Source organism: Onychostoma macrolepis, chromosome 04 (assembly GCF_012432095.1).
Source record: "Onychostoma macrolepis isolate SWU-2019 chromosome 04, ASM1243209v1, whole genome shotgun sequence".
NCBI classification, from domain to species: Eukaryota; Metazoa; Chordata; class Actinopteri; order Cypriniformes; family Cyprinidae; genus Onychostoma; species Onychostoma macrolepis.
Genome location: NC_081158.1, coordinates 12,838,540 through 12,853,640, shown reverse-complemented (window position 1 = coordinate 12,853,640; position 15,101 = coordinate 12,838,540). Strand labels below are relative to the sequence as shown.

Below are 15,101 nucleotides of genomic sequence, written 5' to 3'. Positions count from 1 at the left end.
TTGAGGGAGTTCTTCAGACAAGGCAATAACAGGTGACTGTGGACTTTTCCAACACCTAAAACACTGATATAATTATGGCAGACAAGGGTTTCGCAACTTGCAACATTTTGCCAGAGGATGGTTCACACAGGAGGAAGTGAACAATAACAGACTAATCTCCAGTGCTCAGATACACGTTCCATTCAGAGGCTGAAATTGTTTTCCATTTTGAACCACATCCCATACCAATTCAGAAAAAAAAACTTCAAGATACTTAAAGCTGCAGTCCATAACTTTTGGCACTCTAGCAGTTAATAAACAGAACGGCATGCATCTTGCGGAAGAACATTGTAGCCGGAGCTACTTGTCTCTGTTTATGTCTATGGCGAATCATGCAGGTACTGGGCCACTCCGCAGCGGTACCTACCTGAACCAGTCTAAAATAGTCTGAATATAAACAGTTATTATAGGTGTACCGTAGTAATTCAGGATAAGCCAAAAGCACGGTTTGGAAAATGGATTCATGGTGTACTTGCTTATTATATAAATTTCGTAAATTTTGAAACTAACAAAAAGTTACGGACTGCAGTTTTAAGTACATTTAAAATTCGGTTTCCCTTCTTCCTTCCATTGTAAAAAACACTTGAACAAGCTGTGTTCAACCAAGTCTCTGCCTTTCTAACACAGAACAACCTCCTGGACAGCAACCAGTCTGGTTTCAGAAGTGGACACTCAACCGAGACTGCCTTGCTCTCAGTTGTTGAAGCCCTAAGACTGGCAAGAGCGGATTCCAAATCGTCAATACTTATCTTGCTGGATCTGTCTGCTGCTTTTGACAAGGTTAACCAGCAGATCCTCCTGTCAACCCTACTGGCAAATGGCATCTCAGGAACTGCACTCAAGTAGTTTGAGTCTTACCCCTCAGATAGGTCCTTCAAGGCATCTTGAAGTGGTGAGGTGTCCAAGTCGCAACATCTAACTACTGGGGTGCCTCAGGGCTCAGTTCTTGGACCATTTCTCTTCTCTGTCAACATGGCATCATTAGGCTCTGTCATTTAGAAACATGGCTTTTCATATCACTGCTATGTTGATGACACTCAATTCTACCTCTCATTGCATCCTGATGATCCGAAGATAGCTGCTCGCATCTCCGCTTGTCTAACAGACATTTCTTGCTGGATGAAGGACCATCACCTTCAACTCAACCTTGCCAAGACAGAACTGCTTGTGGTTCCATCAAACCCATCATTTCATCACAATTTCACCATCCAGTTAGGCACATCAACCATAACTCCTTCAAAAACAACCATAAACCTTGGAGTTCTTTCTCAGACCACATTGCTAAAATTACTCGGTCCTGCAGATTTGCATTATATAACATCAAGAAGATCAGACCCTTTCTTTTGGAAAATCCTTCAAGCTCTTGTTCTGTCCAGGCTGGACTATTGCAATGCTCTCTTGGCAGGTCTTCCAGCCAGTTCTGTCAAACTTTTACAATTAATCCAGAACGCGGCAGCAAGATACATTTTTAATGAGCCGAAAAGAATGCATGTCACCAAAAAAAAAGAATGCATGTCACCCCTCTGTTTATCAATTTGCACTGGCTATCAATAGCTGCTTGCATAAAATTCAAGGCATTAATGTTTGCTTACAAAACCATCACTGGCTCTGCACCCCTTTACCTAAATTCATTACTTCAGACTTATGTGCCCTCTAGAAGCTTGCGTTCTGCAAGTGATCACTGCTTTATTGTGCCATGCCAAAGAGGCACAAAATCACTTTCACGGACTTTTACATAAATGTTCCCTCCTGGTGGAATGATTTACCCAACTCAATCTGAGCAGCTGAGTCCTTAGCCATCCTCAAGAATCGGTTAAAAACACATCTCTTCCATCTTTATTTGACCCTCTAACTCTAGCACTCTCTATTCTAATTCTGTTCTTAAAATTAAAAAAAAAAAAACTTGCCCCTTTTAGACTTGCACTCTATTAATTTACTAACAGTTTGTTTTCTAACACTAGCTTCTATACTTTTTTTGTATTCTGTTTGTTTTCTTTTTATTTATTATACAATTAACAAAAAGAAAAAAGGCCTCTAACACTAGCTTGCTCTATTCTTTTTCTATTGTTTTCTTATTATTTATTATATAATTTAAAAAAATCTTGCTACGTGTACAGCGTTAGGCAAACTGAGACTTGTCGTTGCACTTGCATATCATTGCTCTTTTGTTGATTTTGATTGCGTCCCTTATCCTCATTTGTTAGTCACTTTGGATACATTTTTTCAACTTCAAATGATGTCCCCAAAGGAAAACTTTTGAAAAGAATTTTTCAGTTTGTTTATCTCACTTAAATTTCATTGCTGCAGAATGGGATTGTCAAGCAGACAAACTGACCAACACTTTCATGAAATCCCGTCATAAATGTTGTATGCACCTGGCAAACTCAATTATTTGTATTAAAGTCTAATCTAGTCCACTTTAATTAAATGTGAACAGGTATGCACTGCTGTGCTACTACAGGTATTTTGAACAATGCAACTTGAACTTGTACAAAAACGTTGTGTAGACCCTTCAGCAATTGGGGCATTTGAAAGTAAATTACTGTTAAATTTAATGTAAATAAAACATAGTCTTACATCCGATTTAAGCGCGAACGGGGCTTTCCTGATAACTTTCCGAGATGCCGCCATCTTTAATTTACTAACTTGCTGAATGTGCCCAGCTAACCTCACCAGAAGAAAAAAAACTCAACACCACCATCTAGTGGACTGTAAAGATATTGATTTTATTATTCTACCAAATAGGCTAGTATAATAAAAGATTGATACTTGGCTTCCGTGTATCAATACAGTATTTCTGCGGAAAATATCGCAATACTATGCTGTATTGATTTTTTTACCCCACCCCTACCAGACATGGTACAGGTGAGGTTACATTAACTAGTGTTTCTATCATAACGCATGCGTAAAACAGTATACAATACAATAGACAATATACAAGAACAGTAATAATACACACAATGACCTGAGGATATTAGTGTTCATTCTCAGAAATGTTTGTCTATGAATTAATTAGAGAAGAGTCCTTTTCTATAGGCATTATGTGTTTTGGAAATGTAGTGAGTTGCTCTGCCCAAATTCCTTTGAGCAATAAAACCAGTGTTATCAGATGATTTGTGTTTGGTTGTCATGGAACCAGAGGCCTGTTCTGCCTTTTTGAGCCATTAGTTGCATTTCGGGGTAAGTCATAGTTGGCTTGTTGGTTTGGTGAGGAGTCTTAGGATTTGTTAAATGATTTATTTGTTAAACAAATAATTGTGTCTGATTGGTCCAAACGCTACAGGAGGCAATGAAGACTCCGCTGTAAAGCAAATCTAAAAGACAAGAGTGTCATTATTCAGCTCAAGTCAGTTCAGATCAATCACTGTGAAGTTCATCAGTTTGAAATGACAAATTCAGATGTTATCAGTTCTACAAGAGACAGCAATGTAGTTATTCAATTAGAATCAGTTCAGTGTTGACTAAAATCAGTTAGGTACCAATGTAAATGTCAGTTAGGTGCCGATGTCAAATGATTCAGCTGTAAAGCAGCTCTACAGAAGATGGTATGCCATCATCCATCTTATGTGAAACTCAAGATTTGCTTTGTTTCTTGAAGTCTTTCTACAGTGAAGGCACATGACAGGCTTCTCTCCGATGCCCCTGAATGATTCCTTGGCTTTTATTGTCTGTACAACTCATACAATAACAGGTCCATCTTGAGTAAATCTTCATGTGGTACCTAAGGTTACCTTTTTGGTTTAAACTTCTCTCTAGTGTGAATTCTCATGTGAACTTCAAGGTATCGTTTTTGACTGAAACTCTTTCCACACTGAGGGCATGTGTAAGGCTTCTCCTCAGTGTGAGTTCTCATGTGCCTGTTAAGACTTCCTTTATGAGTAAAATGGTTTCCACACAGTTGGCAGGTAAATAATCTCTCCATAGTGTGAATTCGTCTGTGGGCGTTAAGGCAGGTGAAGGGTTTCTTTCGAGTGTGAACTCTCATATGGTAATTAAGGGTTCCAGGTTGACTGAAACTCTTTCCACACTGTTTGCAGATGAAAGGCTTCTCTCCAGTGTGAATTCTCATATGGTGAATAAGGTTTCCATTTTGACTGAAACTCTTTCCACACTGTTTGCAGGTGAAAGGCTTCTCTCCAGTGTGAATTCTCATATGAGATTCAAGATTTACATGTTGACTGAAACTCTTTCCACACCACTGGCAGATGAAAGGTTTCTCTCCAGTGTGAACTCTCATGTGGACTTTAAGGTTTCCATGAAAACTGAAACTCTTTCCACACTGATTGCATGTGTAAGGCTTCTCTCCAGTGTGAACTCTCATGTGCTTGTTAAGGCTTCCTTTAGAAGTGAAACTGTTTCCACACTGTTTGCAGGTAAAAAGGCTGTAGACATCAAGGTTTCCATTTTGATTGGAACTCTTTCCACACTGAGAGGATCTGTTAGGCTTCTCTCTATTGTGAATTTTCATGTGCCTGTTAAGTTTTCCTTGTTGATTGAAAGTCTTTCCACACTGAAAGCAACTGAAATAGTTCCTAGTTCCTGTCTTTTGAGCTCTTTTTCGTGTGGAAGATTTTTCAGACTGTAAGGAACAAAAAGATTTTTCTTCAGTAATGAAATCATGAAGATTCTCATTCTGATCTTTCTCCTCAATTTCATTCAGTACGTCTCTCTCGTCTTTCAGTGCCATTGGGTCTAAGGAGAAAAAACAAACCAAAAAAAGTTAACTCCAGTTTAATGGCTCAAAGAAATCAACATCAAAACATGTAGATATGTAATCCATATATGCTAGATCCTACACCAGGGTGTCCAAACTTGCTCCTGAGATTAATTAAAAGAAGGGTAATGGAATTGCAGACACATTATATTGTTTCACATAGTGCGAGTCTGTAAATCAACTATAGATTTGTATTGATTTGTAGTGGTGAGCGGGGCTTCATATGATGGTTTTTCTGTACCATTGTTTTGTTTTTCTCTTGTTCTGTTCTGCAAAAATGACTTGCTTTGGCATCTAACCATTGCTACAACCAGGGCTCAACATTAAGCCTTGATGTCCTTTGGATAAGTAAATCAATCATTCATTTGCCCAAGTAAAAAAGTTAGTTTGTAAGAATGTAAGTTATATAAGAAAAATGTTTTTTTTTTAATTGTTGTAAATGTAATTTATTTGTAAACAATATTCTTATCACTGTTCTATCAGCTCTAACATAAGTACAGGTGCTGGTCATATAATTAGAATATCATCAAAAAGTTGATTTCACTAATTCCATTCAAAAAGTGAAACTTGTATATTATATTCATTCATTACACACAGACTGATATATTTCAAATGTTTATTTCTTTTAATTTTGATGATTAGAGCTTACAGCTCATGAAAGTCAAAAATCAGTATCTCAAAATATTAGAATATTTACATTTGAGTTTGAATAAATGACCATCCCTACAGTATAAATTCTGGGTATATCTTGTTCTTTGAAACCACAATAATGGGGAAGACTGCTGACTTGGCAATGATCCAGAAGACGAACATTGACACTCTCCACAAAGAGGGTAAGTCACAGAAGGTCATTACTGAAAGGTGTGGCTGTTTACAGAGTGCTGTATCAAAGCATATTAAATGCAAAGTTGACTGGAAGGAAGAATTTGGGTAGGAAAAGGTGCACAAGCAACAGGGATGACCGCAAGCTTGAGAATACAGTCAAGCAAAGCCGATTCAAACACTTGGGAGAGCTTCACAAGGAGAGAACTGAAGCTGGAGTCAGTGCATCAAGAGTCACCACGCTCAGACGTTTTCAGGAAAAGGGCTACCAAGCCACTTCTGAACCAGAGACAACGTCAGAAGCATCTTACCTGGGCTGTGGAGAAAAAGAACTGGACTGTTGCTCAGTGGTCCAAAGTCCTCTTTTCAGATGAAAGTAAATTTTACATTTAATTTGGAAATCAAGGTCCCAGAGTCTGAAGGAAGAGTGGAGAGGCACAGAATCCATGTTGCTTGAAGTCCAGTGTGAAGTTGCCACAGTCAGTGATGATTTGGGCTGCCATGTCATCTGCTGGTGTTGGTCCACTGTGTTTTCTGATGTCCACAGTCAACGCAGCCATCTACCAGGAAATTTTAGAGCACTTCATGCTTCCTTCTGTTGACAAGCTTTATGGAGATGCTGATTTCATTTTCCAGCAGGACTTGGCACCTGCCCACACTGCCAAAGGTACCAAAAGCTGGTTCAATGACCATAGTGTTACTGTGCTTGATTGGCCAGCAAACTCGCCTGACCTGAACCCCGTAGAGAATCTATGGGGTATTGTCAAGAGGAAGATGAGAGACACCAGACCCAACAATGCAGAAGAGCTGAAGGCCACTGTCAGAGCAACCTGGGCTCTCATAACACCTGAGCAGTGCCACAGACTGATCGACTCCATGCCACGCCGCATTGCTGCAGTAATTCAGGCAAAGGAGCCCCAACTAAGTATTGAGTGCTGTACATGCTCATACTTTTCATTTTCATACTTTTCAGTTGGCCAAGATTTCTAAAAATCCTTTCTTTGTATTGGTCTTAAGTAATATTCTAATATTTTGAGATACTGATTTTTGACTTTCATGAGCTGTAAGCTCTAATCATCAAAATTAAAAGAAATAAACATTTGAAATATATCAGTCTGTGTGTAATGAATGAATATAATATACAAGTTTCACTTTTTGAATGGAATTAGTGAAATAAATCAACTTTTTGATGATATTCTAATTATATGACCAGCACCTGTATATCTGTGGTATTTGCCACATTAAATGAAATGAGTGTCAACAAAATCCACTACAGAAGAAACACAGAAACGGTAATTTAGATGCATTTATGCAGACTGTTTAATGAAGCTCAGAGGTAGTAGCATGAATGTATTTACCTAGCCTAGCGAAATGTTGAGAGATAAGGGTTTTATAAATGTTGAAATATTTAGATGAATATTCAAACATTAAATGTTTTTTTAAAATGCAATGATACTTTTACACATGAATTTACACTGCAAGGGCAGTAAGTGACTGTCTTAATAAAGGAGTCATTGAATCAACCAATTAATTCAAATGCCTGATTAATTCAAGAATGAAGCAAATTACTCTATTTATGGGTCACTGAATCAGGATTTATACAAAAATCTTGAATCAATCAGTAACAAAACACGTAGATGTTCAACTACTCTTCTGTGATCTTTCTTTGGAACTACAGTATTTTCATCGGTCAATATCTCTAAAGTCACTTTATGTTTAACTACTTGTTTGTTAAACCGTTGTATAAAACCGGTGTCACATTTGCAATCATGCTGATAATTAGGAAAACATCACTCTTGGTTATGTGTTGTTGCTTATATGCAATAAATATAAAAAAACAAACTTTATAAATTTTTACATTATGTTTCTTCTTTGTGCGCCGTTTTGATTTCTCCATGATTCTCTCTCACACACAGTAATGACCATGACCATGTTACTGACAATACATTATCCATTATCAGTTGCCATTTACACTGAATGTAATAAAATCAGAATCATTCTCACCAAAATTTTGGTGCCTCCTTAGGCCCTGTCCACACGAACGGGGTTATTTTCAAAACCGCAGCTTTTTCTATGCGGTTTGGCCGTTCGTCCACATGCAAACGCTGCACCAGGTCACTGAAACCAAACATTTTTGAAAACTCCTGCCAGGGTGAATATGTCATCCCTAACAAGCCTAAACAAACTATCAACAATGGCGGACGTTGCGTTGCTACTGATGTTCATTGCTTCGCGAACCAGCTTTGCATCCAAATACGGTGAATCCAACGTGTTCGTGTTTAGCTGCTATTTCAAATATGGCAGTCCAAAGTTTCTGTCGTCTTGTTGGTCACGGTAACCCCGCCCACAGCTCCTGACGCAAGCGGTTCTTCCTTCTAGCCCAGCAATGTTTTGGTGCTACTTACGAACCGCTTTTCCTGGTTCGGAGCTGGTTCTTTGGGTGTCGAAAGACAAAGAACCGGATTGAAACTAGGCTCTGGCTCCGAACTAGCACTGGAACTGCCTTGGTGGAAAAGGGGTAAAAGAGTGCTCTTTGAAATCAATGAAGCTCTCTACACTGATCAATGAATGGGTTTGTTTGAGATTCACCTCGCTTTGCCTTAAATTTAGATTAAGTAAGTGCAGTCGAGACAAACAGCTGTCATATCTTGTAGTGTCAGCCACCTACAGTATGAGATTAAAGGAGGATAGTGTGATTCACATTCATATGCTTTGTTGCTAATAAACTGGATGCAATTTAAATTCTGTTGTTTTGATATGAAAATATATGACTTAAGAAAACTAAAGTACTTGTTATGTAATTTGGGAATATACACGTAAAGTTATGATTCCAGCTTTAAAAAAAAAAAAAAAAAAACCTTAATGGTAGTTCAAACCAATGAGTATTAAGTCATTTCCCATTCTATGTTTTAGGCCTGGTCCATACTAATACGTTTTCGTTTGAAAACGCATCTTTTTCTCTCCGTTTTGGCCTTCCGTCCATACTGAGACAGCATTTTTGTCAAGAAAAACTGAGCTTTTCAAAAACACTTTCCAACGTGGATAAATTTGAAAATGGTGTTTTCATGTTGTAGTGTGGACTGTGAAAACGGAGGTATTTGATGCATGTTAAGTCACGTGACATATATTATACCATTAGAAATCGGTTTATACCGATATTGTGCCTGTTATTTGCTATTCACTTTCACACTGTTGCCAAAGATATGTAACTTTGTACACTCTTCATATCACAGTCCTGCAAAGATGACAGAAAATTTACTGGTGATTGCTGTTTGCGGCAAAATATGAGGCTAGTTGCGTTTTAGATCAGACATACAGTGGGGCAAAAAAGTATTTAGTCAGCCACCAATTGTGCAAGTTCTCCCACTTAAAAAGATGAGAGAGGCCTGTAATTTTCATCATAGGTATACCTCAACTATGAGAGACAAAATGAGAAAAAAAAATCCAGAAAATCACATTGTAGGATTTTTAAAGAATTTATTTGCAAATTATGGTGGAAAATAAGTATTTGGTCAATAACAATATTTAATCTCAATACTTTGTTATATACCCTTTGTTGGCAATGACAGAGGTCAAACGTTTTCTTTAAGTCTTCACAAGGTTTTCACACACTGTTGCTGGTATTTTGGCCCATAAGGTTAGGGCCAAAATACTTTCAACTCCCTCCAAAGATTTTCGATGGGGTTGAGATCTGGAGACTGGCTAGGCCACTCCAGGACCTTGAAATGCTTCTTACGAAGCCACTCCTTCGTTGCCCGGGCGGTGTGTTTGGGATTACGGTCATGCTGAAGGCCCCCATTCATTCTTTCGTTTACACGGATCAGTCGTCCTGGTCCCTCTGCAGAAAAACAGCCCCAAAGCATGATGTTTCCACCCCCATGCTTCACAGTAGGTATGGTGTTCTTTGGATGCAACTCAGCATTCTTTCTCCTCCAAACACGACAAGTTGAGTTTTACCAAAAGTTCTATTTTGGTTTCATCTGACCATATGATCATCCAAATGCTCTCTAGCAAACTTCAGACGGGCCGGACATGTACTGGCTTAAGCAGGGGGACACGTCTGGCACTGCAGGATTTGAGTCCCTGGCGGCGCGGTGTGTTACTGATGGTAGCCTTTGTTACTTTGGTCCCAGCTCTCTGCAGGTCATTCACTAGGTCCCCGTGTGGTTCTGGGATTTTGCTCACAGTTCTTGTGATCATTTTGACCCCACGGGTGAGATCTTCGTGGAGCCCCAGATCGAGGGAGATTATCAGTGGTCTTGTATGTCTTCCATTTTCTAATAATTGCTCCCACAGTTGATTTTTTCACACCAAGCTGCTTACCTATTGCAGGTTCAGTCTTCCCAGCCTGGTGCAGGTCTACAATTTTGTTTCTGGTGTCCTTTGACAGCTCTTTGGTCTTGGCCATGGTGGAGTTTGGAGTTTTGGACTGTTTGAGGTTGTGGACAGGTGTCTTTTATACTGATAACGAGTTCAAACAGATGCCATTAATACAGGTAACGAGTGGAGGACAGAGGAGCCTCTTAAAGAAGAAGTTACAGGTCTGTGAGAGCCAGAAATCTTGCTTGTTTGTAGGTGACCAAATACTTATTTTACCGAGGAATTTACCAATGAATTCTTTAAAAATCCTACAATGTGATTTTCTGGATTTTTTTTCTAATTTTGTCTCTCATAGTTGAGGTATACCTATGATGAAAATTACAGGCCTCTCTCATCTTTTTAAGTGGGAGAACTTGCACAATTGGTGGCTGACTAAATACTTTTTTGCCCCACTGTATAATGGTGAGTGAGAGTGAGGTGAATGGTGAGATATTTTGGTAAATAAAATGATCCTGCCAGAAGAACTGCATGAAAACTTAACATGTCTGTTCTGTATGTATCATCTCAGTGAGCTGTTTGAGGCTTTACGCACGTGCAGTAAAGTGAATTTAATGTTTTCCGATGTTTCAGTGTGGATGGAGAGCATTTAAAAACGAAAACGCCATTTTCAAGTATATCCAGATCATTAATGTAGCCTTAGTGTCCACTTGCTGTTTTATTTGCTCACTATATACCTTTAAATGAACAAATGTAGACAGCATGCAGAAGCCAAATGTGATCGCTCACATTTCAAGGTTTACTTTATACAAAATGATTTTGTTAGATACTTTTACATAATTAAAGCTGCAGTCCGTAACTTTTTTTGTGTTCATAATTTACAAATTTTATATAATAAGTGAGCACATCATGACTCCATTGTCCAAACCGTGTATTTGTCTTATCCTGAATCACTACGTTACACTTATAATAACTTTTATATTCTGACTATTTTAGACTGGTACTGGAGGATAAGCACGCTACTATATCGCAATTTTATTTTCTGTTTGATTATTAGTGTTCATTACAAAACTGTGGGGGTCAGATTATATTATGACGCTTCATCATTGTAAAATAGACATTTGATATAGAGTAACATTAGAATATGAATAGACTAATATAAAGCAGGAAAATAAATCAGTTTAAAAAGGCTATTATTCACCTGTGTGTGCTTTTAAGTCTTATACATAGACTGTATTTTAATCATTATTTGCATAAATTACAGTTGATTCATGTGAAATATCCACTCATGTACATCCTTTGCAAAATCATTAGACGATCTCTTGACCGTGGACAGACTGTAAATCTGTGAGATGCATGATATCACAACAGATGGTGGAAATGAACAAAAATGTAGTTTGTTATCTTATTAAGACGACGCTGAGCTGCTTCAATGCATTACGGGCTTGTGACTCATCAGAACGCAAAACAGAATGTAGCGTTTGGTCACGCTACACCGCTACTTGCTGGAAAAAGTAGTTAGCTACTGGAAAAGCTACACAGTTTTAAAAGTAGCGGAGCTACCGTCACGCTACTGAAAAATGTAGTTACGTTAGTAGCGTCGCCACTTGTAGCTAGCTACTCCCCAACACTGCAAATACATTTACTTACACATATTTCAGAATCGGAATATCAGATATTTAATCATATAGTGAGCACGTTTGTGAATATTAATAACAAAAAACAAAGTAAAAATACATGTGTTATAGCCGTTTTTCCTAAACGCGGAAGTCACGCCTGACTAAACGATGAGCTTTGGAGCACCCGGATGGATGCTTTGCATTCCGGTCTCCAGTGTAGTCAAATTAACGTATATTCCGAGGCGATAATCTATTAAAATGTTTTTAAAAAAGCACATGGTTCCAAAGCGCCATCACTTTACAGTGTCGTAATGACTGTCTTCTGTCAGTGCCTCTCTCCTCAAAGTTTAACGAGTGTGTAGATGACACAAAGCTGCCAACATTAGCTACATTAAAAACAGGTGGGCACTATTTGAATGGGTTCCTATGGAGACAGGAACAGAACATCCAGGAACATCCAGTTGGAAGTTAGAATTTGTAATGACGGCGCTCATCGTTTACTAAGAAAAAAGGTCTATATTAGCGCTATTGTGGTTGTGGTGTGTCACATGACAAGCATGACGTGTCGCCATAGAAACAATATGGCAATACATTCCAAAATAAAGGTCGCCTAAAAAAAAACTCACCCTGGGGGCTCAGCTAGAATATTTTAAACTCACCTGTGAAAGGGTTAATTATTACACTCGTGTGACATTCTTCACTAATATCATTCATTTCTGTAGAGATGGACATTTTAAAGATCAGATGAGTGAGTTCAGCTTTGAGATTGAAAACCAACCTGTTTGTTCCTCAGTATCTTCATCTTTTACTTTGAATGCTTCTTCAATCTTCATGTTTTCTCTCTCCTCTTTAATATACGCCATCTTTGTTTGTTCCTCAGTATCTTCATGTTTGACTCTGAATGCTTCTTCAATCTTCAAGTCTTCACTCTCCTTTTTAATGAATGGCATCTTTATAATCTTGTGTCACGTGGATCTCAGTTGCTTCAGCAGGAGTTTTTCTGTGTGTTTGGACGCTTTGTCCTGTTTAAGATGATAATAATTAACAGATATAAAAAATAAATGCAAACTAAATCTCTGTGTGTCTCAATCAGCTGCCTAATTCATTAGTCAGCGCACTGGTAAGGGAGTCATAAACAGTGATAGTTAATGGACTTAAATGACCTTATTAAAATACATACACAAAATAAACAAAGTTAATATTTAGGTATTTGTGATTTATGTTTGGTATTCAATTATTTGTACGTAATATTAAATAGATTACATTTTTATGAAAACATTTGCAGTTGGTTTGTAAAAGTTCCCAGGTAAAAAATAAAGTATTTTTGAATGCACTAAAAAAATACTTAAATACCAGCAAGTACATTTGTAGTACATTCTTACATTTTGTACTAAATAAAATGGTAAAACTTATACACTAAAATTTTTACAAATTATTCACTATAAATACACTAATTAAAAGTATATTTCTACTTCAGTAGCAGTTGTAAAAGTACACTTAATGAATACCAATGATATTTAAATTGATTTTTTTTAAATCAATTTTAGTGTGCTTTGAATGATTTAAAAATTAGTTCAATGTTAGTACACTTTTATATAGTTATCCCAAGTTTAAATTAAATTGATTTTATTTAAAATATTAGTAATGTAATAGTTAAGTACATTTTCCCAACTGTGCTACTTAAGTACACTTAATATAAATACACTAATTAGCACTAACACTTAAATTGAAGAAGTGTTTTATAAGTGCACTGCTTAAAAGTGTGCTACAATCGCTTTACATAACATTTTAGTGGACTTCTATATATATAATATCACTCATTTCTATTTGGGTTTTCATGAGAAAAAAAAAAAACTGTAGAAATGTATTACTTAAGGTCCATTTGAACTTGTGTGGTGTGTGAAGGGATTTTGTTGCAAATTTGTGTTCATGACAAAAGAGATACGGTTTTGTTTGTTAGTACATTATATACCATACCTGCGCTGCATTGTTGTATCTATGGGGTAATCTATGGGTGTTTATATTTACATGAATTACATTTACAGTAATTTTAATAAAATGTATTATTTCTAACATTCAAGTACTGTAGTTAATTTATTAATGAGCAGCTTCGTGACGTGACCACGCAACAGGTGCAATTTTAGAATGTGTTCACAATTTAACAGGAAGTCAACTTTTAGCATAAAGTACTTGAAGTGCTATATTTTTAATGTGGAAAAAAGTGCTACTAATGACATAGTAATAGATAATTATAAGCCATAAGCATGTAGTTAAGTGTATCATATAAAGGGAATGTTAACATAATTACAACACATTTAAAATGAATTATTACATTTATAAAAAATATGTAGGCAATACATTATAAATACATTTTGTATTATAGTATTATTATTATATTTTAAATAATTAATAAGTGTATTTTCTATGTATGAAGAATATATTTAGAAGTGCAAGAAAGATGGTTTCAATTGTACAAGTGGTAACAAATTTTTTTTTTTTTTTACAGATAAAGTATGTTAAAAGCACATTTCAGTTCATATTCATGGTGTCTCAAAATAGCAGAGTTAAGTACACTTAGATGTGTAGGATTATTAAAAAAAGTACTAAAGAATAATTTTTAGTATATTAAGTACAAAATTAGTGCGCGAAAATAGGGCACTTTAAGTACATTATGGAATTTTACTGCACTTTTTTTCAACTGGGTTGTCGTTTGTTGTTCTCTTTTATCGTCAGCGTGCGCTGATTCGAATCACTGAATCATTTTACGAATAATTCTGTTCATTTGATTCGGATTCTCAGTTTCTTTCTCGCACTTGAACGATGTACTTATTCACGATATACGGAGCAAAATGAGACGCACCTTTTCTGTTATTAATACAAGGATGCACTTTACTCACAAAAATAACCTTAAATAAAGTATTACAACTTATATTTAAGATTAATTCATTTTCGTAGTTTGTAATAACGTTTACATTGACAGCACAGTTTACATCGATTAAAAAACTTGTAAACCACGAACCTTTCTTCAGCCGAATCACAACAGATGCAGGAGCGCGGCGCAGCTTTATGACGTCACAACATCAGACCAAAATAAAAGTCCCGTTTACACGCTGATGTCTATTATATGGGTATGATAATGTATTAACTCGTAAATCTAGAAAGCTTATATATATATATATATATATATATATATATATATATATATATATATATATATAAATTTTAATTATACATTTACAACACTATACTTTGTGTTTCTTACCTATAAATTACATAAAACTAATTGTGTTTCTATACAAAGGCTGAGGGAACATCTTTCACACTTGTGACTAATGAACATTTTGTCATTTCTTTATTTATTCATTTACTCTTTTTCCTCTTTTGGAAAGTGAAACACTTTTTTCTTTTCTTTTTTTAGAGAAGCTGAAACGAGAGTCCAGAATTCTACCCAGATATTTAAAGTTTCCCACAATTTTAACATGTTGGTCATCAAGTGAAACTGGCTCAATTGTTTTAGAAATAATTAGTTATTCTGTTTTGGCAACATTGATTTCTGATGCCCATGACTCAAAGACTTCAATTTGAGCCTG

General features: G+C 36.5%; 1 protein-coding gene across 2 annotated transcripts; it reads right to left on the bottom strand.

The window, feature by feature from the left end:
• Positions 1–2,741: 2,741 nt before the first annotated feature.
• LOC131539400 (gastrula zinc finger protein XlCGF7.1-like) lies at positions 2,742–14,587 on the bottom strand. Of its 2 annotated transcripts, none has more exons than XM_058773977.1 (3): positions 14,531–14,587; positions 12,290–12,533; positions 2,742–4,731 (listed from the first exon to the last, which is right to left on the bottom strand). In XM_058773977.1, exons 2-3 carry the CDS (start codon positions 12,459–12,461, stop codon positions 3,767–3,769), a joined length of 1,137 nt encoding a protein of 378 aa, XP_058629960.1. In that variant the 5' UTR covers positions 12,462–12,533; positions 14,531–14,587; the 3' UTR covers positions 2,742–3,766. The 2 variants fall into 2 exon arrangements, with proteins under 2 accessions (XP_058629960.1, XP_058629961.1); XM_058773978.1 differs by lacking the exon at positions 14,531–14,587 and adding an exon at positions 7,580–7,693 and having other exon boundaries at positions 12,290–12,387.
• Between the last annotated feature and the right edge of the window lie 514 nt (positions 14,588–15,101).